The sequence below is a fragment of the Neolamprologus multifasciatus genome, chromosome 13, assembly GCF_963576455.1.
Source record: "Neolamprologus multifasciatus chromosome 13, fNeoMul1.2, whole genome shotgun sequence".
Taxonomy (NCBI): Eukaryota; Metazoa; Chordata; class Actinopteri; order Cichliformes; family Cichlidae; genus Neolamprologus; species Neolamprologus multifasciatus.
Genome location: NC_140451.1, coordinates 27,208,692 through 27,233,909, shown reverse-complemented (window position 1 = coordinate 27,233,909; position 25,218 = coordinate 27,208,692). Strand labels below are relative to the sequence as shown.

General features: G+C 42.2%; 1 protein-coding gene across 2 annotated transcripts in view; it reads left to right on the top strand.

The window, feature by feature from the left end:
- Positions 1 to 22: 22 nt before the first annotated feature.
- Positions 23 to 25,218, top strand: part of meis1b (Meis homeobox 1 b) — a 78,124-nt gene continuing 52,928 nt past the window's right edge. The window contains exons 1-7 of one of the 2 annotated variants that reach the window (XM_085182319.1): positions 23 to 702; positions 2,426 to 2,646; positions 3,732 to 3,873; positions 4,188 to 4,238; positions 4,805 to 4,855; positions 6,001 to 6,144; positions 15,015 to 15,126. In XM_085182319.1, coding sequence (XP_085038445.1) covers positions 691 to 702; positions 2,426 to 2,646; positions 3,732 to 3,873; positions 4,188 to 4,238; positions 4,805 to 4,855; positions 6,001 to 6,144; positions 15,015 to 15,126 — 733 coding nt within the window. In that variant the 5' untranslated portion in view covers positions 23 to 690. The remainder of the gene's footprint in view (positions 703 to 2,425; positions 2,647 to 3,731; positions 3,874 to 4,187; positions 4,239 to 4,804; positions 4,856 to 6,000; positions 6,145 to 15,014; positions 15,127 to 25,218) is intronic. The other variant, XM_085182318.1, reaches the window with a different exon arrangement.

The following is a 25,218-nucleotide window of genomic DNA, read 5'->3' as shown; positions in this document are numbered from 1 at the left end:
CAGTCTGGTCCAGATCCTCCGCTCCTCCTCAGCTCAACACACACATCCATTGTACACAAACGGGCAGGCGGCTCACGCATACACACGCACTCACACACATGCAGACGCATACACGCGCACAGCATCGATCGTGGCTCCTTTAAGAAAGCCTAAGCCAGAATTATCACCCCACCTCCTCTTGATCTCCTCTAGACGCTTTTGCATAAGAAAATCAAGCCGGGAGCCGAGAGTGATCAAAGAAAACGAGGGGAGAGCTGCTTCATTTTTTAACTGTGATTGTGACCATTAACATTTAGGTGGTGCCGATCCCGTGGAGACGCACGTCGGACCATCATTCATCCGGTACTTTTGACAAGCCCTCGCGTTTTGACTGACAGGCGGAGTGGCAAAAAGCCATGAGAGTCGCCAGTTTTGTTTGAGGGGCTTTTTTATTTTCATCCTGGTTTTGGAAAAGGAGCCCGGTGCTGCTGCCCCGAGGATAGCCGAGGACCTATTTGCCGCGCCTGGGCTAAACTTGCACAGAAAGCGGGAGCTGGCTTCATCGTTCCGTGGAAAAAAAGAAAAGGCAAACGGGATTTTGGCTGAAACATCTTCTCATTTATTTGGATTTTCTTTCTTTATTTCGTCTCCACCCTGGCCGCAGAGGGGATTTACCTAAAGTGAAAGGACGACCAGGGAGTGAGGAGGGTTATGGCGCAACGGGTACGTAGGGCAATCCCCCCTAAAAAGTTTCTCCAAGTCTGCTGCGCTTGAATGCTATGCTGCGCTGTAACGTGGCTTAATGACACACATACCCACACGGACACACATTCGCGGCGAAAGTTTCTGTCGTCTTCCTGACACACGGAGGGACGGTTTCATGTTTGGCGTGTTTTTGGCCCGGTATTACGCACGGTCGCTCTCGTTTGTCCCACAAACCGGCCTACTGAGAGACACTGGGACCGTGATCATATCTCACATCGGCTGTGTTTTTTAGATTAGTTATGACAGGCCAGTTACTGGAAGCAAAATGGGGGAGGGCATGGAGGCAAAACAAATCTCTACTTTTCTCTGTTGGCTGCTCCATCAAGCTTACTTATCGAGTATTTACGATCAAAATAAAAATTCCGTCGGTTGTTCGTCAATCGACGGCACGTCGTAGAATGCGTTTAAATATGCAAAAAATAAGCCTCGAGCAAGTAAGGCACTTTTTCCCTAATAACGAGGTGATGACAAACGCTCTGATTCGCACAATCCAGGGACTTCTTTAGAGCAGCAGCTGAATCTTCACACGGATAATAAACAGCGTAAAAGCGGGGATGTTAGGGACACTGGACACATTTAGCTGCAGAATTTGGCACTGGGGCTACACCACGCTGGGGTTTGCACCTCTTTGCCTTTAGGGTCGACATGCTCAGCCTTAAGTGATAATGCATTTTACTCTTCCACCGGCACTTGTTTGTCACGTCTAAAAGAACGTCATTAATATTTCAAGCATATTTTCTTGTGTATGAAAAAAGCAAACCTCAAATAAGTTGCTTAATTTGACCTTTCTCAGACCAGAAGCAACATTTCTGAGTAGTTACAAACCAAAAACGTGAAGGCTGGGTGGTAATTCACTCAAAAGCGACGCATGAAAAAAGTTTGAATATTCACCTTCGGTTAACAACATGAAAAACACAGCACGCGACTTGTGTTGTTTAATTTTGTTTGCACTAATCATAGCGTGCTCGATAAGTAAGAACATGCAGCACAGTTACGAGCCTTTAAAATGAGAAACGCCGCAATTAACAACTTTAAGACTTTTGTTGTTGTACACTGTGACAACACAGGACTCCGGGTTTATGGTGTTAAAGCCCAACAACCGCCTGGTTAATGGCGATAATAATAAGCGAGCCGTGTTGCTACAGTTTTTGTACTCCCAGTAATTTCGAACATATTGAATAATTCATATGTGTTTTTCCTCCGGGCTTCAAGGGTCACTGGGAATGAGTCGAGAACAAAAACTAGCTTGCACTTCAGAATTATCAGTGCAGTTTTCTTACTGGAGACAACTCAGTTTTAGACTCAAGTCTTTAAAACTTTCTCTGATTATAAAATCAAAAACACAGACGTGAATTTGTCTCTCTTTTGCTTTACATTTCTTTTATTTCTCCCCTCCTCAATTTTTATGAACATTTATTTTTAAAAGAGCAGCTAAGCGTATGTGTACCTGAAAATTTTGGATTTTTATTTAAAAACACGTTCTTAATTTTGTAAAATTAATTAAATTATTTCTTCAGCTTGGCCGAACTTTTTCTTAGAAGAAAAAAAAACAACACTACAAGTGTCACTTCTCCTGCTACTCACTTTTACACTTCGCTGTTTTTACACTAAAGTTTTAATCAGTCTAATATAGTCTTGTACGTCTATATTCACTGTTGACCCGGGTGTTTGTTGTGTGCAGTACGAAGACTTGCCCCACTACGGGATGGACGGTGTGGGCATCCCGACCACCATGTACGGAGACCCGCACGGCGCCCGGTCCATGCAGGCGGTTCACCTCAACCACGGTCCCCAGATGCACACTCACCAGTACCCGCACACCGCCCACACCAACACCATGCCTCCTAGTATGGGCTCCTCCGTTAACGACGCTCTCAAGAGAGATAAAGACGCTATATACGGGTAGGTGCACGCCTTCGTTCCGTGGGGAAACTCACTCTTTCGGGCAGGCGTGTATCCAGGCCTGGAGGGGCCAGCTGGGGTGGGCAAGTGGGTGCAAAATCAGCCTCGTACAAAAGAAAACACAGGCTTGATGCCAGGGACAGCAATCTGTCCCGGTGAAGAGTTTAAGACACACAGGAACCCAAACTGATGCAGAGGCGCTGGGGAGGAGAGAGGCTAAGCGGGCTTCTCCTGCTCTTTTATTTTTTGGCATAATTTGGAGTGTTGTACTTTTCAGTCCAGTCATGTCTGTTGCGTTTTTCTATTGGGTGAAAGATATAGCAATATTTTTTGTACTTGGAAGACTCGCCAATCTCCCGTTGTTGCAATTATTTTTTGACTTGAATATTTCTGAAACAAGCTCACCTATACGCAGAGCTTTTTCCACCCCCAAGTTTTCCCGCTTATATTCCATTTAAAGCTTTGCCGTTTATTATAAGTAAAAAAAAAATACAAATATAAATAGATTCTGCTTTTTAACATTTTGAATTAATTGTATTAATTTGCAAAGCTTCAGCAAATTTAAAAAACTGTTCAAAGAAAATCATTTATTAATTTACGTGAGTTTATTAAAATCTAAGAAGAGCGTTTTCAGGCCAGTTGCAGTTTTACCACCTTTTGCCACAGTGGCACAACTTCAGGTAGCGCGTTCACCTCCGCATTACCAGGCTGCACATATTTATTCTAAGGACTTGAACAATAAATAATAAATGTCTGCACATTTAACCGTCGAGTTTTTTTTCTTTCTTTTTCTTTGCCAAACAAACACACGCCTGTGATGCAAACGGAGACCTGTGCAAGAAATTGTTTGACAGACTCTAAAGCTTTTATGCTATTAGGCGCGCCTAGATTTAATCACAAAAGTCTGTCCGCTGTTTGAAGCCTTTCTCCGAGCCTCTGCATAATATAATAGCATGGGCTGCAGCAGCAGCAGTCCCCATGGGTGAGTTGTTGAAGAGTACCATGGCTGGCTAAATCTAGCCTGGAGTAGTCTTGACCCCGGCGCTGTTCTCTCTGGTGACATTTGCTATTGTGTGTGTTCCCAGGCACCCCCTGTTCCCCTTGCTTGCACTGATTTTTGAGAAATGTGAATTAGCGACTTGCACCCCCAGAGAGCCCGGGGTGGCGGGAGGAGACGTTTGTTCATCGGAATCTTTCAATGAAGACATAGCAGTGTTTGCAAAACAGGTCAGGAAACTTTGACTCTTCTTAATCTGCATGCTCGAGCAGCGTGAGCTCTCACCTGACAGTCCGAAATGTGCAATTGTGGCTTTTGTGCTTACACTTAATTCTGCACTGAAATGAATTAAAGAGACATCTACCATTCAAATTAACGCGATTTTTACAATGTTCTAATTTCATATTGTGCACTGTCTTTGCGAAGAAGTAACTAGTGTTCCGTTTAATGCGTGTATGTGAATTTAATACTACATTATATGTTAAAAATATCAGTGTGACGTTTTATATTCATATATTTTATAAAGAAATGTTTTGGGTTTTAGATTCGGGCAGAAAAACCTTTATTTTCATCGAATCCAGAATTGGATAATCTGGTAAGCTCTATATTTTATTATTGCACAAATGACATTTTCTGCATTTTCGTACTGCATTTTTGAATATGCCAGCTGTTGTTTGGATGTGGCGGGCTTTTCATCTGTGTCAGGCAGCCACGTGGTGCTGAAAAGTTAAAGCAGGATTGCAGCTGATATTCCCTTTTTTTGGGCTGTTTGATATCATGATGGCCCCCGGTTGTATCTGCAGATGAAGGGCTGCTGTCAGACAGCTGTCACACACCTTTGAACCCTGCCTGGAAACTTATTCTATTCAGTCTTTCCACTTTGTTCAGTTTGATACTTTAAATGTAATGTTAGAGTAACGCTTCCCCTCGACTAGTTGGTGACTAATAGATCTCTGACTCTGAGGCTTATTGCAGCTTCAGTCTGTACTGTACGCCTGCTCTCCATATTGCAATAACATCCAAGTTTAATATCAGTTCCACATAAAATCCATTCACATGAATATTTTCCTCATCTACAGTTACTTGTATTGAGAAAAACGCGTCTGTTTAATATCAAGAGATGTGAACAGCTCATTTTTTATTGTTATTTTAATTTTTCAGATGATTCAAGCCATTCAAGTTTTACGATTTCATCTTCTGGAGCTGGAGAAGGTAATATTCTCTCGCCATTTCTGTCCACTGTGCCACTTCAGACCTATGGGCTGTATTTGCATAAATGTATTTTTGCTAGTCGGTTATAATTAGCGTCAAAATCAATCATGGGGCCATTTCTCTTCCGCGTTTAATCACGACGCAAGCTGTTACAACTGGAACAGATATCTCTGTGCCCAGTCTCTCCCATGTTTTAATGAAGTTTAATGCTGGCAGAAATTGCGTGCAAGGTGAAACATATAGGCGAATTTTGCGTGTTTAAAAAAATGATTCTTTGTGGAGGGCAAAAGGCCCCAGGCAACCATCTGTGGATAGAGGCAGTAGTGGGTGTAAAACTCTGATTTGTCTTCGTTTCAGATGGACTGCGATAGCCTCTAAAGCCAACTTTAGCCTAAACGTTGACATTCTCAAACATAATCAAAACTGTTAAAAAGTTTTCGTTTTTAAACTTATCTCCGTGCATGCACTTCTTTCCCTACAGATCTTGCTTCTCTACGGAAAGCTATATATATTCTGTACATATAAACTCAGTAGCCTAAATAAAGTTTGAAGTAGTATTTTTTGCGCATGCGTTTATCCTTTTTCTGTTTGTTTCTCAAGTAGTCGGATGCGTCACATTGGCAGTGATAATATAATAAGTTGATGAAATTAAACAGTTTACCTTAAATGTCAGTCAAGCGGGTCACCCTCCTCTAATGGCCACAACCCAGGGCACTGATGATGAATTTAACACGGGTGTTGAGTGCGTTGTAGCCTCAGAGCCCTCTTGTCACTGTCAATTTTCGACGATATCTCTATTTTGAGAGGAGAAAAAAAATGAAGTTGACTATTCCATTCAGGACAGTCCACTGCCACAAAAGGCGCGGGAACATCATCCTGAATCCAAAGTGATCTTTCAGTTTTTACAGACGAAAGAAAATTAACAAGAAGTTAATATAAACCCGTAAACATAAGTTTAAAAGAAAGTTTATATATACGTATATAACGTTTAAATACAGATTCACAAATGTAATTTTTAGCTGTGTCAAAATGCACAAAAAGTCTTCGGGGCACTTTTGCGCGTCGAATCGGTGTCGTGGTTGCGCATGGCACTGTCGTGTAGTTTGGGTGAGTGTGTAACACCTCTGCCTTCTTTCTCCCTTTAGGTGCACGAGCTGTGTGATAATTTCTGTCACCGGTACATCAGCTGCTTGAAAGGCAAGATGCCCATCGACTTGGTCATAGACGACAGGGAGGGCGGTTCCAAATCAGACAGCGAGGAAATCACGAGATCGGTGGCCCTTGATCAGGTACATCTCTCCATCTGCGCGTGTGTGTGCGTGTGCGCGCGCGCGTGTTCTCCCTGCTGGCCATTTAGCTATTCTGGGTCACTACTGTGCTGCGCTGCTATTTGCATATGATTAAAGACGGTTTCCATTCCATCCTTCGGAATGAAAAAAGAAAAGAAAAATCGGAATAATGTTGCTATTATTGGCCCATTAAGACTTGAACCCGGAACCGACCTGGGAAGATTAGCTTGAAAAAGCATCGCCATAAACTTGACCTGTTCCATGTCGATTTTAATTTAGTTCCTCTCTCCATTTCTCCCGCTCTTCTCTCTTTCTCTTTTTGAATCTAAAGCCTTATCAGCTCCTCTCTGTTTTGCAGCCCAGAAGAGAGCAGCAGCAGCATGGGCTGCACACTGTGGTTTAGATGCCTTGGTTTCTCCACTGTAGCTAGAGTTCACGGTTCATTTCGCGTCTTGTCAGTATTTTTCCTTAGACATGAGTGCACACTGCTTATCGAGACCCCTCCTCTCCCCCGCTTTTGTTTCGCTCAGAGCGCACAGATTCAGCGCCAATAAGACGGTTTATTTTCGAAAGCTATAGAAGCAGGGGGCATTAAAGGTAGATTAAGAAGTGTTTCCTTTTGTGCAGATATCAGAGATAACCACAGCCTTCATTATGTGCTTCACTGACTGTTTGCACTCCGGGGACATTGTAGTGTGCGCACAGGCATGACCCTAATGGTCCTTACACTGCCGTTAAATAATGATAACAGCAACCGATCATTATAACTATGCAAATCTGGACTTGCGGCCATTAATAGCTCACGCCCTGTATGCAGGAAAGCGGGCTGCATGCACGTTTCGCTAAGTTATACCAGAGTTTGAAGAAATTACTTCGGAGTGTGGCGGCAATAACCTATAGACAGCGCGGGGGAGGGGGAATCAAGTGTCCAAATTAAAGGGATTAGTTGGATAGTCCGACATAAAAAGTAATGAAGCGATTAGGCTAAATAATTTAAATCCGCGGACTTCCATATGGTTGAGTGGCTGGTCTGAGAAGAGAGAGAGACAGCCAGCGGCTTTTATGTTCTGTGCTGAATGGGAGGACTGGGAGCCGATTGGGGCCCAACTGGGAAGAGCCTCACTCTGCTGCGCATGCACTCCTCCATCCCTGGCCCTTATGTCTGATTATGGAAATGAGAAAGATCACCCAGAAGATAATACTTCATTTAATCCAGGAACAGAATTAAATAACACAGACACCACTTGTGCTTTTAAGTGTCTCTTTAAACAGCCTGTTGTATTCTCTCAGGGATTCAGTTGTCAAATTTTTTATAGATAGGTCAGAACATGGAATGAAGCCTTATGGTATATAGATATTGAAATAGTGTGTTAAAACCCTTGGGATTCTAGGTATATGAAGAAAATGATGTTGTGCTTGCGGCACTGATGCAGATCTTTAATTGACTGTAAGATGAAGACGTGGCCTATTTTAATATAATGACGGTTGCCTACATATAGCCAATTCAGGCCAAAACCCATACAAGCTTATGTTTACGCTGACAGAATCGTAAAAAATGACCTACAGGCACAGTTTGTATTAAAACACAGAGCAAACTTTTTTGACAGATTTGTAATACTGAGGGATGGGCTGATGTTCTGGTAGGATGGCCTAATGTGGAGACTGTCCACAAGAGCAGTCTGTGTGTAAATGAGCATATCCAAACAGGCAGAGGGTGCATGCCTCTCACCGCTGAATACTTACATTGTCAATCCAATGGCACTGCACTTCATGACTTACTTGTGGCAGAATATATATATATATTTTAAATTTTTATGGGCTATTTTTGTGTGGCATCTTATCTGCAGTTGTTAGGTGGTGACATCCTTAACGGATTTGCATTGTGTGTGCATTATCTCTTTCCATATGTATTTTTAATATATGCCCTCGGGCATAAAGTTGAAGTGGACTGGAAAAAAATGCTGAGAATTTGCACAAAAGAACAATGTTAACAAGATGGAGAAAGCAGGCTCATTTATTCATAAACCAATTTATTCCAGTGAGGCGACTGTAGCAGAGGAAAAAAATGTCAGAGGAAAAAACTACTTTGAATTTATTAAACTCAACAATTCAACAACGCTGACTTCCTTGCTGCATTATGTACCCTTGCGTCATAACAGTGATTTTTCTGAATATTCTTTACATGTCTTTACATTTTTTTTTCCTTTTTTGGTTTTCCGGCCTGCCTATGTGAGGAAATATGAAAGGACACTGAGCGCCTCTTTCAAAAGAAAGCAGAGCATAGCTGAGAGGTGAAAAAGTCAGAGGCTCTGCACTGGCTTGTGAATGCAGCCCAGCCAGTTTGGGCATACCCTCCTATGTTTGTGTGTGTCTTTCGGTGTGGGTGGGTGTGCGCGCACAAGCTCTGTGCACGCATCTGTCTGCAAGTGTATGCATATATGTGTGTGTGTATTTGTGCGTGTGCTGGTGTGTGTGTGTGTGTTCAGACTGGCTTGATAAATGCAGCACCCCCCTCAGGTGCTATGTGAGTGGAGTGACTGGTTAGCACCAGTTGGACTTTCTTAACTCTTTCCTTGCCGGTCTCTGGAGAGCTTTCCACCACATTCACGTTGATTTCCTCCCTTTGAGCTGCATGTTTTTGCCCCATTAGATCTACTTTGAGCTAATCAGTATGCAGACATAAAAAACACAAGAAGTTAATTTCGCGAAGGCCTTTAACGTGACCGCGAATATTGCCGCGTCTGTCTCAATCTTCTTCTTGCTGTGAAAATATGGCAAGAGTTACTCTGCTGATTGTGTCCCTATTTGCCTGGCGCACACGTTCACCTCAGTCTAAAGAAGTGGGGAGGTATTTCCACGCTGCTGTACGTCATTTACACATTTGCCTTTAATTGCACAGAGCACATGGGGAGGGGTGTAGCAATTTACTAATGAACTCTGAGGGCCCAGGCTTTCTGCTGTAGAGGACAACAGTACTAATCGTGATGAGGACTCACTACAAATCTCAAGAGCTCCTCTACTTGATTGAGCTATGCAGGCTGAAGTGGGACTGGAAATAATTGAAATTTCCTTTTAAAAATATTTACTGCCTGACTTTTTCTTTGATTGTGAATGCTGAGTCTTTTCCTGAGAAGTTGAAATAATGTGAAAATAAGGTGAAATTGGCCGCAATCTGAAATAACATCTATAGTTGCTGTTGTGCTTCTAACCTGCACAATCTTTTCTAAACAAACCCGGCTTGTTTGAGCTTTGTGTTGTGGTCACTGTGTAAGAATTTGCTCCTGATAGCGCTATCGCGGTATCTTTTTCCCAACAATTGGCACTGTTATGCCATACAAGTACGGGTTTCCAGGTCAGTGAGACCCAGCAGTGTTGGTTTAGGTAACTCTGGCGGTCAAAGAGTGACCCCTGCTCCCTCCCCACTCCTAGCTCAATGGAAACCATGACTGCCAGGGTCAGCCACTATTTTCCTAATCAGTACACCGCTATCGCTAATCTATCCGCTTCTCGTTGAAGTATGGATCGAGTTTCACCCGACTTAACAGGCGCACACACTCGCTCTGTTTTTTTTTTCATCCCCCTCTCTCTCCTACAGTGGCACACTGCTGTTCTTAATACAAACTTTTGAATCATTGTAGTGATTGTTGGTAATAGCAGCTTTTGTAGTTGAATAGAAGAGAGGTTTGACCCCCACTCACCCCTTCTCTCCTCTACTCCCCCTTTGCCTAAACTCCCCCTTTTCTTCCATTCGGTAGTGAATGCAGGGCGGCTGTTGGGGATTCAACAAGTGATACAAAGAGGTGACCACGTGACTTGTGTGTTTCTTAGCCTCTTTATAATTGTGGTGGAATAGCAAGTAGGGGTGATTATGATTGAGCAACTCAAGACTGAAGTAACTTCAAAGAACTAGAATGTCAGGAGCCTCTCTCGTGCCTTCATAATTTTTTTTTCACACATCTAAAGTGCGTATGTTTTGTTTTTTTATTTTGCTGTTATGGCCTTTTTTTGTTAAAGTTGATTTATGAGTTGTTTTTAAAACTAGCGCTTAGTGCGGCCTCACTGTGTCACAGACACACTATGATAGTCAGAATTTCCCAGTTACAAATAAAGTTTTTGGTTTGTGTCTGCTGTTACTTATGATGGGCGGCCATGTCTGTCCCTGAGGCCTGCTGTGGTTTCTTTGGCTAAGTAAACAATAACCTGGCTTAACACATGTGTACTTAGCTAATGGAAAGTTCCTCTCCCCCTTAACCCCCTGCAAGCCTCTGACAATGGCCACCATCACAAACAACCCGTCTCCAAGGAATCCGCCGAGAACATCCCAGCGCAGTGGCTCCAAGTCAGGCTAGGCTAACGAAGAAACCACAGCAAAACGTGTCGTCAACTAATAATGCCCACCTTTCCATTGCTTTGTTTGGGGTTCGATGGCGTGGAGAGGGGAAAGCACTTGAGCTAATGTTTTTGTTTGGATTTCAGCTCATAGAGGGTAACCAGGGAGTCTATAGTAAGAGCTGCAGTAGAAGAGGCCACAGAGGAAGGGAAATCAGTTTGTCAGTTTCCACGAGTGTCATCTAAATGGACTTTGAAAGCTCTAGTAATTATCTTAAACATGTAATTATCTTTGGTTGTCTCTATGAGGTTAACCCACCGGTTTTAAAAAGCCGTTTGAAGAGTACCTGACGGCTATTGAGTGTAGCATACTTTACTTACTCAAGAGACCAAATCCAGTTTTCTCCCTCACCCCCTTTAGCAATTATAAGGTTATTTCTTCTTTCTTTGTCTATTGTGAAGAGTTAGGGAGGAAGGGGGAGTGTTGAACAGAATGGGAGGGAGTGAGGGGTCTTTTCTCTCTACACCCCCCCCCCCCTTTTTTTTTTTTTCCACACGCATACCATTATCAGCCCCTCTTTTCATTTTGGAAGCAGTAATATTGCAACAAGGGGAGGAGAGGGGTGGAGAGAGCACAGAAAACCGAAGTAGTCAGGCAAGCACTTGCCTGGCAGGTTATCAGAGAGGCAGATCCTGCTTTATCTAGTTACAGTGAAAAGCAAAGTAAACAAGAGTTTACAATAGCTGGCCTTTCAGCCCCTTTCACTTACAGCTTTCCCACCAGCATTCAGCTGAGTGGCAGAATGTGTCTGGAGTTATTGCATGCCATCTTGCTGCTGCAACACATGGCATTCTCGCCGGTTTCAACTTGAGAAAGCAGTGCTGTTGCAAAGGTCAAAAATGGTGTTAAAGAAAACTACCACAGAGAGTAGATGCACCAAAGAATTCTGGGGGATGGAGTAGCTCAACTGTCATCTTTGATTCAGATGTACCACCAGTGAAGAGTGTATGTGTGGGGGGTTATTTGGATATTTATGTCTGTGCCTGTAAGTATGCACATATGATTATTTCCGCACGCTCACTGGCACAGAGTGAAAAGTAAATATCCATATCATCACAAAAGATATTTCAGAGTGAAGAAAGGGAGAAGCGTAGGCAGGGGGGGCAAAGCACAACAACCTTAACCATTTTCTTTATTATTGCAAATGAATTGGCAAGGCAACATTTCTTGCATGAGTGCTTGTATGATATGGGGCCTGGCACAGCCAGAAAGGGAAGCCCCTCTTGCATCTAAGACGCGGCACAATGAGAATGCATTGGATTGGAATGCCTCACCGATCATAGTGGAATCAGAATTTCCAGCAAGGAAAATCTTTTCATGGCGAATTAGGGTGGTGTAGGGAAGAAAAATGGTAATGAAAAAAAAAAGGTATGCATGGCTCAAAAACAGGGTTCCCACAGCTTGGCGGCACCGATTTAAGAACTTTACCTAAAGACAGGCAGAATAGAATGTGGAAAATTGAATTTACTAAACAATTAAGCATTGAATTAATGTGCATCCTGCACAGGAGACGGCAGGTGAAGGGAAGAGTTAAAGAGAGGGGAACGGAGAGGTGGTGAGAGACTATGGCGGCTCATTAAGGGACAGAATAAATCAAGCGTGCTGCTATGTGTGCAGAAGGACAAGTTTCTCCTTCTTTCCACTACCTCAAGCTTTCTATTTATGCATCTATTCATCTTGAAAATTTACATACCCCATATTTTGAAGGTGAAGATCTTTATTGTGTGCCGTAGTCTTGCTGGCACAGGGTGTGCATTGTTTTGTTTCCCTGTGTCTTGCGGTCAAGGTGTGTGCTTTTGTTAAATAGAGGCCGTGGGTATGGCAGCGATGCGATGTGTTTGTATAAGGTAAATGAAAAGCGTGTTTGTGAGTGTGTGTGTGTGTGTGTGTGTGTGTGTGTGCACACAAACCAAGTGATCAAAACAAATTTACTTGTGACTGGGTGTGTGTGCAAATGCACTGCATGACCTGTGCGCACTGCTACGAGTGTTTGTCGGTTGTGTGTTTTCAGCCGTGTGTGCAATAATTGTGTGTTGGATCAGTGCTAGGCCCTTTCCATCCAAGCGCGGCCTGCGATTATAAATAAACTCCTCATCCCCGCGGAGATGCCACCAGGTCCTGTCTCAGCCCCGCCCCGTTTCCCGTGGGTCCTCAGTGGCCACCTCCCAGCAGGCAAAGCGCTCTTTTGTTCAATTACAGCTAATGCAGTAGTTTGCCATTTCCCCCCTCCACTTTCTAATTATATTTTCAAATGGAATTTGTTATAGAATTAAAACAAAAAGAACATGGGGGGGGAAAAATATCCTTTTTGCAAGCTGAGGCTCTTGGGTTTTTAATGCTTGCTGTTCGACATCCCTGGGGTACTGTACTATTCTTTTTCATCGCGCTCTGAATAAACAAGTTCTGCTCATATTTTAAATGCTTCAGTTTTGAAAAACACGGCAAAAGCCAGAGTTAACTTTTTGCTCGCTGAGCATGTGGTCTGGATTACCTCACATCTGATGTTCTCTGGAGTTAACTTGGTCATGCACGGGTGTTTCATTTTTCAATGTTCTACGGTCAGCAAAAAAGAATTTGTAAGAGGTGGAGAAGGGATCTTTTCGGTATCTTATCCCTGTTAAAATCAGCGTTTATCTAACCAGTCGCCATCCTAGTCATGCCTTTGTGCAGTGACTCCCCTCTTTCTTGCAAAGCCTCAAAGCCTAATTTGGAAAACAACAATTATATTGTCCATGTAAGCACTGGAATATAATTTCATAGCCCAGGAACATCAAAAGAGCTCTAACAGACCCCAAATGTGTTGAATTTGCTGACTTTTCTTTTCTTTTCTGTTATTCTATTCCTTCTATATGTTGTTTAAAACAAACCTGAGTCATGAATTAGTGTCTGCCTTTTTATAATGCTAAACTCAACTTGAAACCCTCTTGCTGCGGCAGAGCCAATTGTAGTGTCCCAATTGAAACCAGTTGTTCCCCAGTGTGCTCCTCTCGTCTCCTTCCTTGTTTCCTCCGTGTGGGTTTCTATTAGTCATTTCGTCGCAAAGCCCTAAAAGCGTGATGCAAACACCACATTGCCCCTTGATATCTCCTTCATTTGATTTCACCGAGCAAAGATAGGCTCACGCGGGCGGTAGAGGAGGCTCGATAAGTGTTTGTCTGCGTGTGTTTTGTTTGTTGCGTTGTTTTTTTGTGATAGCAAACCGTGTGTGATAACACATTAGATTCCATTTCCTTCTATTCTGAAGTCTCTTTCTCTCCTGTCCTCAGCGCTAATGTTGCTTTTCAGAGGCACTCAGAGATAAGAAGTAACATCTGGTTTAGTTTCAATAGTACGCAGCAGCTTTGTATGGGGCAGGGTGAGATTTCTATGTGTTTTCTTTGCAGGCTGTATGCACAGTGTATGTCTGTTTGTAAGCATCGAACCTGTATATATGGGAGAAAACTTGACTCCTCTATTTTTTTGTCTGCCTGCATCTGTGGACACTATTTTGTGTGTGCATGTGTGTGTGTGTGTGCTTCGGTTTTTACTCCTTTCTGGGCCATTAGCTCTCTACCATCCAGTGTGCAGCTGACACCATCTGGCCTAACACACACACACAAATAACTATATATAAATAAAAGCCTGTCTCCTGAGTCTCTCTGTCTAGTCAGCTGCTTGTGTTTTGATGACACAAACTAGTAAGAGTAAAATGAGTCTTAGTCTGCTGTCAGTCAAGTTTATCTGTTTTAAAAAAAACCCTTATAGAAAAAGGAATGCGTTTTTATACTTTTGCGTTGCTTAGACTTTTTCATTTCTTTAAAATCAGCCTTAGTTTAGTTTGTCATGCAATACTTTTGTTTCTTTTTTTTTTGCTCAACTGTGGGAAAACTTTAGCTTATTTGATTATGTCCCAGTCTTGGCTCTGCTGCCTCAGATGAAGTTTAATTCAACATTAGTGGGACTGGTCATCCATTTTTCCCCCCCTTTCCCTTTTGGACAAAAGAGAGGAATTATACTTATGTAGCAATACTTAAAGTTATTTACCTCGCACTCTCTCTCTCCCTCCTTCTCCACTCTGCTCGGATGACATCACTCCCTGGCGCTTGCTGAAGCCTATCTTAAGTTGTAGCTGTTTTGTATTTTCATCTGCTAGTGGTTTGAGCCAAATGGAGGCAGCCGCAGATTGCATGCCTCAGAAAGCTGGGAACTAATACAACATGTTCACTTTCTATTTGTCTGAGCTTTTCTCTTTATCAAGCCTCAATAATCCTTATTCCATAAGACTGTTGCAGGGCCTCACACACACTGGATGACTGGGCTGAGAGTTGGCAGAGATTGATTTCATTTGAGTTTGACTGGCTCTCTTGGACGTAATGGACATTACATGTAGACCAGAGCTTTCAAAAGATGATAATGAAATTTGGTTAAAAATCACAATGACACAGGAAAGTTGAGTATTCGATTAGCCGATTAACCTTTCGATTTTGTCTCTTTTTCTCAGACGTCCTGGAACAGAGATCACGATGACACGGCGTCCACGCGCTCTGGAGGCACGCCGGGACCATCCAGCGGGGGACACACATCGCACAGTGGTGACAACAGCAGCGAACAAGGTAAGAGATCATGTGACAGAGGACGGGGGCACCGTTTATGTGTTGACCAAGATGCAGAGTATATTATACGACATCCGTCAGAGAAAACGTTATTATGTGTGAGGACGAAGTGAGAGAGGCTGATTCAGAGTATTTGGAAAGGGGATTGGTTTTTGCAACAGAACTCACAGAGGGGTCAGAGGTCACGGTCAAGTATGTGAAAGCTCCTCTGGGATCTAGTAGGGACTTTTCATTTTGCATAGGAACACATAAACAGTGTAGACATATTTTGGTAGATAGTCTTTACCTGAGTGCAGCAACTTTTTTGTTTTTGTTTTATGCTCCTCTCTTTGGGAATTCATGCACTTGAAAGTGTTTAGAGAGTGTAAAATCCCCCACATTAATAACTTGTTAAAATAACTTGTGCTGTGAAGCTTGAGACCTTTATTAGAGGTTACTTACGTTTACAACAGTCTTTGCATTCATGCCGCTTCTATTCTGAACTATTCTGGAAGAATATTGCATGTAAAACATGCAGTCTGATCATAATTTAATCCTATTTTTTTTATTGTTATTGTGCATACACTTCCAATACATACTCTCCCTTCCACTGGACAAATCTGCCAGAGTTGGATGTCTACATGCAATCAGAAAATATGTGTGTGCCTCTGAGTGTGTTAAAGAGGCTGTGAGAGAGAGGCAGCAGTGGGAAAATGGTGGCGGTGGGAAGGCGCTGCAAACAAACTGTAGTCAAAAAAGCAACTTCATATATTATTGAAGGCGATGTCAGGGCGAGCAGTTTGCAGGGTTGCCAGTGCCAGGAGGCAGAGCCTGGGTGGGAGCAGAGAGCGCCGCCATGCCTTCCACTCCAACGAGCAGCCATTTATATAGTCAACACACACACACATACTCTGTCTCTCTTTGTCTCAGTCGGTCTCACACTTGGTCGTGTTGTCTCTCCTTTTTTTAAATTTTTTTTTATTTCGCACACATTTTCTGTCTTGTATATGTATGCGCTTGACTCTCCCTCTTCAGTAATGCTCAGGCCCGAGAGGTCAGACACGAGTTGAGACAAAATTGAAATAATATGGAGGAGGAGACCAAACAGATAAAATAAGAGTGAAATTACAGTAAAACGGGGGAAGACAAAGAGATATTGTGGAAATGTATCTGCACTCCTCTGCCTGCGATGAGTAATGGTCTGGGGCAACCAGGCGAGATCTGATTGGTCGCTCTAATGAGTGTGCTCTGTGCAGAGTTTGGGCTCCTGCTTCTGTGACCTTTGCCCTCTATTGACCAAACTGACACTTCATTTTTCACATCTTTCCAATTATAGACCCGCTCCTTATGTCTGCCCACCTCCTCCGACTCGCTCGCATCACCCTCTATCTCTTCATATCTCTGTTTCTCCAACTCCTTTTCCAGGCTGTTGCAGATTTTTGTTTGTTATTAAAGTAATTACAGAGTATAATGCAGTTGTGTGTGTGTGAGAATGTGTATGTGCTTCAGCAAAATGAATGATGTGCTTTGATTCGTCCAAGTGTTGCAAGATGGCAGCTAAACATCATGCATGTATATGTGTATGAGGCCGTCAAGCATGGTTGCTAGCGTTTTATTTATTCTATTTAACCAGGAGGTGCAATAAGACACATCAAACTGTATAAAACTCCATCAAGGTTTGGCGGAGAGGCTCTTGGAAAAAGTGGAGGCTGTTACAGCATGTGATTCTAGTTTTAGCCCATTGGCATTTCAAAAATGGAAACTTCTTCCCTCAGACAAAAACTCCAGAGGTTGATGGTGCAAAGTGCTATTATGATATATCGTTTTTAAAGCAGAGTGATGTCGCACATCCATGTGAATAAATACATATAAAATTGCACAATTTGACTGTGCCAGCCTTTTTAATGTGTTTAGTTGTTGTTGTTTTTTTTGCCTTGTTACAACTTGTCAGTCTTGTTTTTGCTTGTTTGAAGTGAAAGCACTCCTATATGTCCTTTCAGGAATACTTATAATCGATTGTTTGAGATTTGAGGCACAATCAAGCTCTACTGTTTAGTCGGAGAACTCGTGGGGACGATAACATGTCCGCATTCGTTTGGACATGTTGTGCATTTTTACTTAATTTGTATTTTTTATCCAGGTAACGTTTAACCAGCTCTAATAATGTCTTTTCAAAGCTGACAACTCTCCTGCTATGTGCCCGTATATGTAAGTCCACATGTATGTAGCACACACACAGTGGTGAGCATTAGAATGCAGTGACAACAGTAAATACTGGAGGACATCTTGGACCAGTTTCAGGTTTATATGGGTTAGGAGCTATCAGTGCCACGTCATATTGGCTCTGGCAAATTCTGTGTCAGTCACTTGGTAATCCCAGTAAGCTGGTTATTTATCTGTTTGGCACTTTACTCACTCTCTCTCCCCAACAGCTTCACCCCCCCTCTCTCTTTCATCTCAACATCCTCCCTCTCTTCTCCAGTTTTCCCTTGTCTCCCACCTACTCTCCTGTCTCTCTTTCATTTTACTGTCAGTCGGTTTCTCTCTCCCTCCTTGTGTATCCTTGTGTTTTTCTCTCTCTCCTCCCTCTTTTTTCTTCCTTGCCTCCCACTCGCTCTAAAACACCACCTTTGTTTATCCTTCTTCTTTCCCCGTTCTCTCACCTCTCTTTGTTCCTTTTGCGCTCTAATTCTTCCCCATCATTCCCTCTTACATTTTTCACAGCTCTGTTTTCCCTCTGTGTTGTACATTTTGCCATGCTTTTTGCTTATCTTTTCTTCCGTTGCTATTTCTTTCTCCGCAAATAATACAATTTTTCAGATTTTTACACACCTTTATTCAATCTGCCCCATTTCTCAATTTTCACTTTATTTCCTCTTCCTTTTGCACCTTTCTTTAACCTTTTTTTCTTCCTTTTCTCTTTGATCACTTCTTTGTTTCTCTGTTATTTCTGATCCCTTTCCTTTACCTTTTCCTCCTTTCTACCTTTTACAGATTGCTTTCTCACTGACCTTTCTCTCTCATGTCTCTTTCTTCCCCACTGCCTGTAGAGCTGCACAGCTAATGGCCATCTTTCTCTTCTTTGCTCATTCCCTCCATTTTCATTTCATCTATCCTTCAACTCACCTCCTCTACTCCAGTTCTTTCAAGTACATCAATCCATGTCCTCACACTTTCTATACCTCCTTTAGCACTCAATCTTTGTATAATTCCTTGTATCAGGTCTTCTTATCGTCTACCCCACGTTCATCTCTTCTTAATCCTCCACCTATAGTGGAGCAAAAGAGCGACGCTGTCTGTTTGAGGGCCTTTAACTAGTGAACTCTCCTCTCTCTCTTTTTTTTCTGAGGCTATTCCTGTGACAAACACATGCTTCACTCTTTCCTCTTTTCTTAAGGGTTCACTGGCCACTGGTATAAAAATTTCTCTCTATCCGGAAGTGTATTCGTGTTCCCAGATTCAACAGTGTAAGACTCATGAGAAGGGATTTGCATTATATAAAGTTGGTGTTCACCATGTGAATCTTGTTGAATTCATTTGTGGGAAAAATATTTTTCACAAAGCAAATTAAATGATAATTATATAATGTACTTTTAATAATAAGCTAGTTAATAATAACTCTTAAACCAGCAGATGTTTTGCAGTGCTCTCGGTCCCACAGTGACAATGTGAAAAAAACAACCCTTTTTTATTTTTGCGTGTGGTGACAATGCTCACATGCTGCGTTCTTAGTTATGGTGTTTGTGCTTTGACCACAATGCCGATGGTATTTTTTAGCACTAAATTCCATTGGCAGTTTCAAAAAAAAAATGGAGGGAGGATCACATTTGCTTCACATATGTCATTAAAATCAGTCCTGGGTGTCTCCTTTCTCCCTAAAGAGCAGACAAAGAAGAAAGCTTCTTATTTTTCTCCTCCCTTTCTCTGGGATGTCTTTGTAAACATCCAGCAAGCATCGACAAGTAGAGTCGGAGAGCGACCCTGTAGTTAATTAGTCCCGCTCTATTAGCCCAGCTGTTTGCTCGCTAGTTCCTACCAACAGGCTCCTTTGTTTAATACCCAGAAGCCCTCTGGAGAAGCTTTTCTGCAGCCTTGGATCTTGCTTTTCTGTGAAAAGTATAATGCTCGAAGGGCAGAGGAAAACCTAGCAGATCATATATGCCTGCGATGGAGGGGTGTCCCTCATGGACATGAGCGGGCCTTCTCATTTTCTCCCAGTATAAAATACTCCTCTTTGCCTGTGTGAATTTGTGAGGACACCCCTTGGCTTCTCCGAGGGTCTGGCGTGCAAAGGAAACAGAATAACATTCAGGCACTGAATTGGGCAGCTGCAGCGATGTGGTATGCGAGTTCAGCAGAGGAGCGGAGCAAAGTGTTTGCTCTGTTTTTGAAAGCTACAGGGTTTCCTTCTCTGCTTGTCAGAAACATCCAGGGAGTGAGGCGATGACTGGTGATATTAGATATGTATCACCAATTACCCAGACCGTTTGTAAAGAGTACAGTGTGCCGCGCCAAGACAAATAGCTCCCTGTAAGGCTATGTGTTGGTGTCTGCATGCATTTTATGTGTCTGAGTAGTGGTCTGAGATTTCGGCATGTTGTGTGATGCCTAGCTCTTTTTTTTTTAAAAAATTGGCTTGTATATTTGGAATAATTTAATTTATGCTCATATTATTCTGTGTAGCTAACCGAAAGTCTTTAAAACCAAGTCTAAAATGTTTTCATAGTCCGATAAACCAGTTCATCTATTTGCACATGCTGATGTTTAAACTAATGTTTCTAGTTTTCACTTTAAAATTCCTGTATGTTTATTGTACATTCTGATTAGATAGATGTCATCTTTGTGAAGACTGCGAGTACTGACGAAGGCAACGTTTGCCCAGTCCCAGCTGGGATTAGCCTGGTGAAGGATGTGGCATTTGGCCTACCACTTCTTGAGGATGTGGCTCTAAAACCATTTGGATAGTCAACTTCGCTGGTTTGATATGTATTTGAATGAATAGATCATCCTTGCATTCGCTGTTAATCACTGCGTATAACCTCCAGTGGCCGCAAATTCCCATTGATCAATGTGAAATATTCCTGTTGTTGTGATCCATTCATTTATCCATTTATTCACCCTCCAATCTCTGTGCCCTCCAACAAGGTCAGGTCACACAGGAGCTGCTGCTTTCTGTTGTCTCATTGGGCAGTCTTCAGTCCTGGGGTGGGCAAACAGGGACATAGACAGAGGTGCCAGGCAATCAGCAGCCTGCTCTCCTCGTCCAATCATTCAGCTTCACGTGGTGCCCTCAGAGTCACTGATTAATTGGTCCGATTGTCCAGTAGACTGGAAGAGAGAACTCTGTGTGTCTGTGTGAAATAATCCCCTCCCCGACTTTCTTTTCTCTTCCAGGAGTTAAAAAATGCACTTTTCTTTTCATTTTTTTGTTGCAATAATGAGCTAAAGACTAATAACTGAGGGAATCAGATGCACTTTAATAAATAAGTCCCGGAAGGCAATTACAGTGTATTTACAACACAGGCCCACAGTGAAAACTTTAATAGTCAGTGATTTTATTCATTCATGCAAAATTTGTAGATTCTTCATAACCAAGTATTAAAGAACTTATAGACATACCTTTAAAAAACTGTATTTCATTTTGTGAATGCATATATTGTCTAGACATTGTCTAGACGTTATTGAGGAAGATCCTAGGTCCGGTAATTGTCTTACTGGTGTCCAGCTTTACCGGTAATCTGTTTAAATGTGAGGCTCTGTGGGCAGATAAAAGGTTTGTGGCTCCCTTGATTAGACTGTAGTCCGTATTACTGGAGGTGTGTAAGTACAGTAGCTGGCAGACACAAACAGGATTCAGTCTTTGATATCTTCAGAGCGTGAACACAGGGAAAAGAGGAGAAGATGAAAGTGGAAGAAAAAGGACAGCGAGGAACAGAAACGGAGCAAAACGAGAGAGCGCGATCAGGAGGAAGGGAGAGATTCTCGGGGTGAATGCTGGGAAACCATCTCGATGCTTTGTTGTGTGAAAAAGAGGGGCAGAACAGTTACCCCTGATTAGTGTGTTAAATGATGCAGAGTGCTGTTTGGGAGTCTATTGAGGAAAATATGCCACTGCTAGCAAATAAAATCTTCAGTCAGTCCAGAGGTGAAAAAGTTTTGGCCGTGCCACCTTAAGCTTGTCTTTGTCCCTTAGGGGGTTAAAGGAAAGTGTGTAAGCATGTGCTAACGTGTCAAAAAGAGTTTCATATCTACAGGGCCACATGAGCTTAAAGTTTCTGTTTAATAAAATTAATGCATGGAAGACTTATATAAAGGGTAATTGCATCACAGAACACCTCGGGGAAACATCCTTCAACAACTGAGTGTTGCTGGTTGCTATGTTTATTCAGTCTAAACTGGATTACTGCATTATAAACATTATTATCTGTGGTTACCTGGGAAAAGAGATGTTTGGCCTCTTGGTGTTCAATCACAACCTTCCTCTCTCAGATTCACGGAGATCTTTACAGCCTCGCTATATCTCAGTGGCTGATGCGTCGGCCAACATGTTATGACTCGCCTTGCAGAAAATGATAGCCCTTGATGGCTTTTTATTGCCTCATAGGCAATAAGAAAACTCAGAGTGGCCGGAGTTCCCCCCCCCTCAAAAAGAGGAAATTGTATCAGGTTCCCACAGTGAGAGGCCAGTTTGCTTTTAGGATTAGGGCTGGTGTCACACAGCCGCTGAGTTTGTGAGGAAGCAAGGGTCTGAGGTATAGGTAAACAAAGTCGTCTCCTCCCCTCTGCATCGTTTCACACGTGAAATGATCATCTACTTTGTCAGTCAGCTTCGCTATCTTTGTTTTATTGGCACAAATGTGTGTCGTGTGTAATAAAGTAATAGTTATAAAACCTTTTCTGATAAGATATCAGAACCTTTTTGACTCCTTGACTCTGGGAATTGTGTGCTGAGTGTTGGTTTCATATTTGTACACACTGATTTTTTTTTCTACCACTGCTTCGGTCTTATTTAATGGAGACTTAACTTAAAGAAACAGAAGAGAAGAAACATTTCTCTTTGTCTGAATCTCAGCCTGTCTGTTGGTTACATATGACCATGTTTGCATGACCAAAGAAATGCAAAGTCTAGAGACCATCCCAATATGTCTTTCACAATTTACATGAACTACATATTCATAAGTGCACTTGCATGCACACCAACTAGCTTCTCTTTCCCTTCACTCCATTGGCTGTTATGTGCCTTCACTCAGTCTTTGTGCTAGTTCAGGATGTGTTCCGCTTAAGTCTTTAAAACGACATGAGACAAAAAGTGCTCACTTAATGCGTTGCTTTTATTTATTTTAAAGTTGCCTGTGTTGCATTTTATCTCTCTCATTTCACAGACAAATGCACTTAGGTCAGATCATGTAGTTTGCTGTCGTTTCAAGAGAGAAAAGGGTTCTACTTCATTTGTTCCACAGAGGGAGTGCAAGCGGGAGGGAAATGTATCTTTAGCTCCCATGTTATAATTGTGGCACACTAATGATGTAGACACATTCTCACTGTCTGTTTACAGGAAAGGCTCTTCTTTAATTTGTGACTGGCGTGAATGCCAAATGCTTATATCTAATTACTGGTATTTGCTAAAAGATACTATTTACCCACCCCTCTTTGCCTTGTATGTGTCTCTTGTGTGTCAGGGTGGGAAGATTATGATAAGAAAAGTTAAATATATAAAAGAGGAAGACTGTGGAATATTTTTCTGTGGGTAGGAAATTAAATTCATATAAGAGAGAGATTTTCCACACATGCCTCAAGTTTTCAGACTTACATCGTTTTGAATCAGCACCCATAAATCCAAGATTTTGTTTGAAAAGTGTCAATTGAGAACTCCTTTTGGGTTTATTTTTTGCAAAGCACCATAATTTGCACAATTGTAGTATCACTGTTCCTTAAAGATGCCACTTTGGTTAAATTGATATCTTTCTTTCTTTTCTCTCGCTATCTGTCTATATATAGAAAATGTGTATATATATATCCCCTTTCATGTTTGATTTGCAAACCTAAACCGGTAGAAATGTGGCAATGCACTTGTCATGCAAATGAATGGGGAAAAAGTTAAAGCACGCTCATGCACGTGTGTCTGTGTGTTTCTGTGCATGTGTAGGGGAAACGAGTGAATCTAAATGGTGACAAAATTTCGTTACGTTGTGCATTCCTTACAGTTTTCTGTTTTCAGTTCAGATCAAAATTGCATTAAATCATACAGAGACCCACAAACGCAGCAGATTCAAGGCCAAACGCACACCAACAAGCTCTTAGGAGCAAGAGCATGCCTCGGTTCTTAATCGTGGTTCACAGAGAGTCTGACAGTAAAATCACAGCAACTCATCGCTTATGTGTCACAACACATTATATCTGGCCCAGAAAACGACCTTAAACTCTCTCTGCTTCAGTCTTCCTCTCCCTGCTAACTCTTTCTCCCTCCTCTTCCTACTCCTCCCACACCTCCTCTTCACTTGAAAAAGAGCTGAGCTCAGGGCCCAGGAGGCCTCTGATCAGATGGATGTTAACTTTTCAGGGAAAACCCTGATAGCAGACTGGAAGACCACAGAATTTAGTCCTCTCTGCCAGTAGATGCCAGGAGTCAATGGCCAACTGAGTTTTTGTGAGCATTTTATTTTTGTAAGTATTGGAGGAAAAGCTACAAGTAACATCTCCTTTTTATTTGTTATTTTTTTTGTATGTCAGAGACATAGTTTGAGCATTCACTTGGGCAGAATTATAGAAAAGGAAAGAAGGAAAAACGCAAGGAGAGGCAACGCAAAGCAAAAGGTTATTAACACTTTGTTCAAAGGAGAATCATTGTTTAACTCCTTGGCACACACAAAAACCACAGTAATGGGCAACACTCACATGAACAGAGCACATTATTTATTTAAGCTTTTGATAAAGAGATTAGCCCCATCATCCTATGCTCTTAAGCTAGCCAAGGGGTCCATGTTCAGGAAATCCTGTCTTTCCTGACACACAGGCTTACGGGGGAATCTTGATCAAGTAACGTTTATATGATAACAATGCATTTCATGTGGGTATGTTTAGTATGATTTAGTCTTTGAATTTGGAGTGATTAGTCGAAATAGTATTAGGAGCTAAAAGGGAGTGGCGAAAGACAGGCAGAGAGGGGAACAGGAGGTTGGCTAGAGAGCGAAAAAGAAGGCAGAGGATGCGAAGTACTTGTGCCAACTGAGCATTTTGTTTTCCTTTATTATTAGCCCCATCACAGTGGTTAGAGTCCAGCTTAAAGCTACAAACAGTGAAGTGCTAATTTTAGCCTCCAAAGAGGATAAGGATAACTAGCTTGTTGCCAGTATGCCATATGTTCCCCTGGCGAATACATTGTGTCAGGAATATTTTCACCCCACACCCACACACCATTTCCCTAAAACACATTTCTAAACAAACACACGTGCATATTCGATGTTTCAGCATTTATGAAGTTTGGAGCTTCGCTTTTAAAAGACTTAACAAACCATCAAAACACTTTAACATAGACAAGTTGTTTTAATTACAGTTGATATCTTTGTAAGAATAGAAATATATGACAAACTGTAATGTTCACAAGGGAAACGGTTATTTTGGCATCAGTCAGCTTTCTTTCCCCCCCCCCCCCCCCCCCCCCCCATTAGCATAGCTTCCTGCTGCAAGGTAACATGTGGCCTCCACTGTAATCTTCTGCAACTTGGCTTATATACTCACTTGCCAATATGAGGCCTGTAGAAGAATAAAAATGAGCCTCTCTCCATCAACACACATGCATATGTTCACATGTAAATGCAACTCTCTATTATTCCCTCGCTCTCTGCCTCAAATTGAAATAATTCAATTTATGGACAGTTCCAGACCTCCCTGGCTAAGACCATTATGCATGAAGCTCACCCCCCCTCCCCTTTTCTAACAAAAGAAGGGGAGAATTTACCAGCCGGCTCTCCCAACAACACCCACACAAAGCCAATTTCATGCCAGGGAAACACCAGTGAAGCGCCATTTGTGGTCACAACCTGCTTCCCCGTGGAGGTTCTTTATTATTAGATATAGGTCGATGCTACTTTAATTTCTGTTGAGGCTCATTTT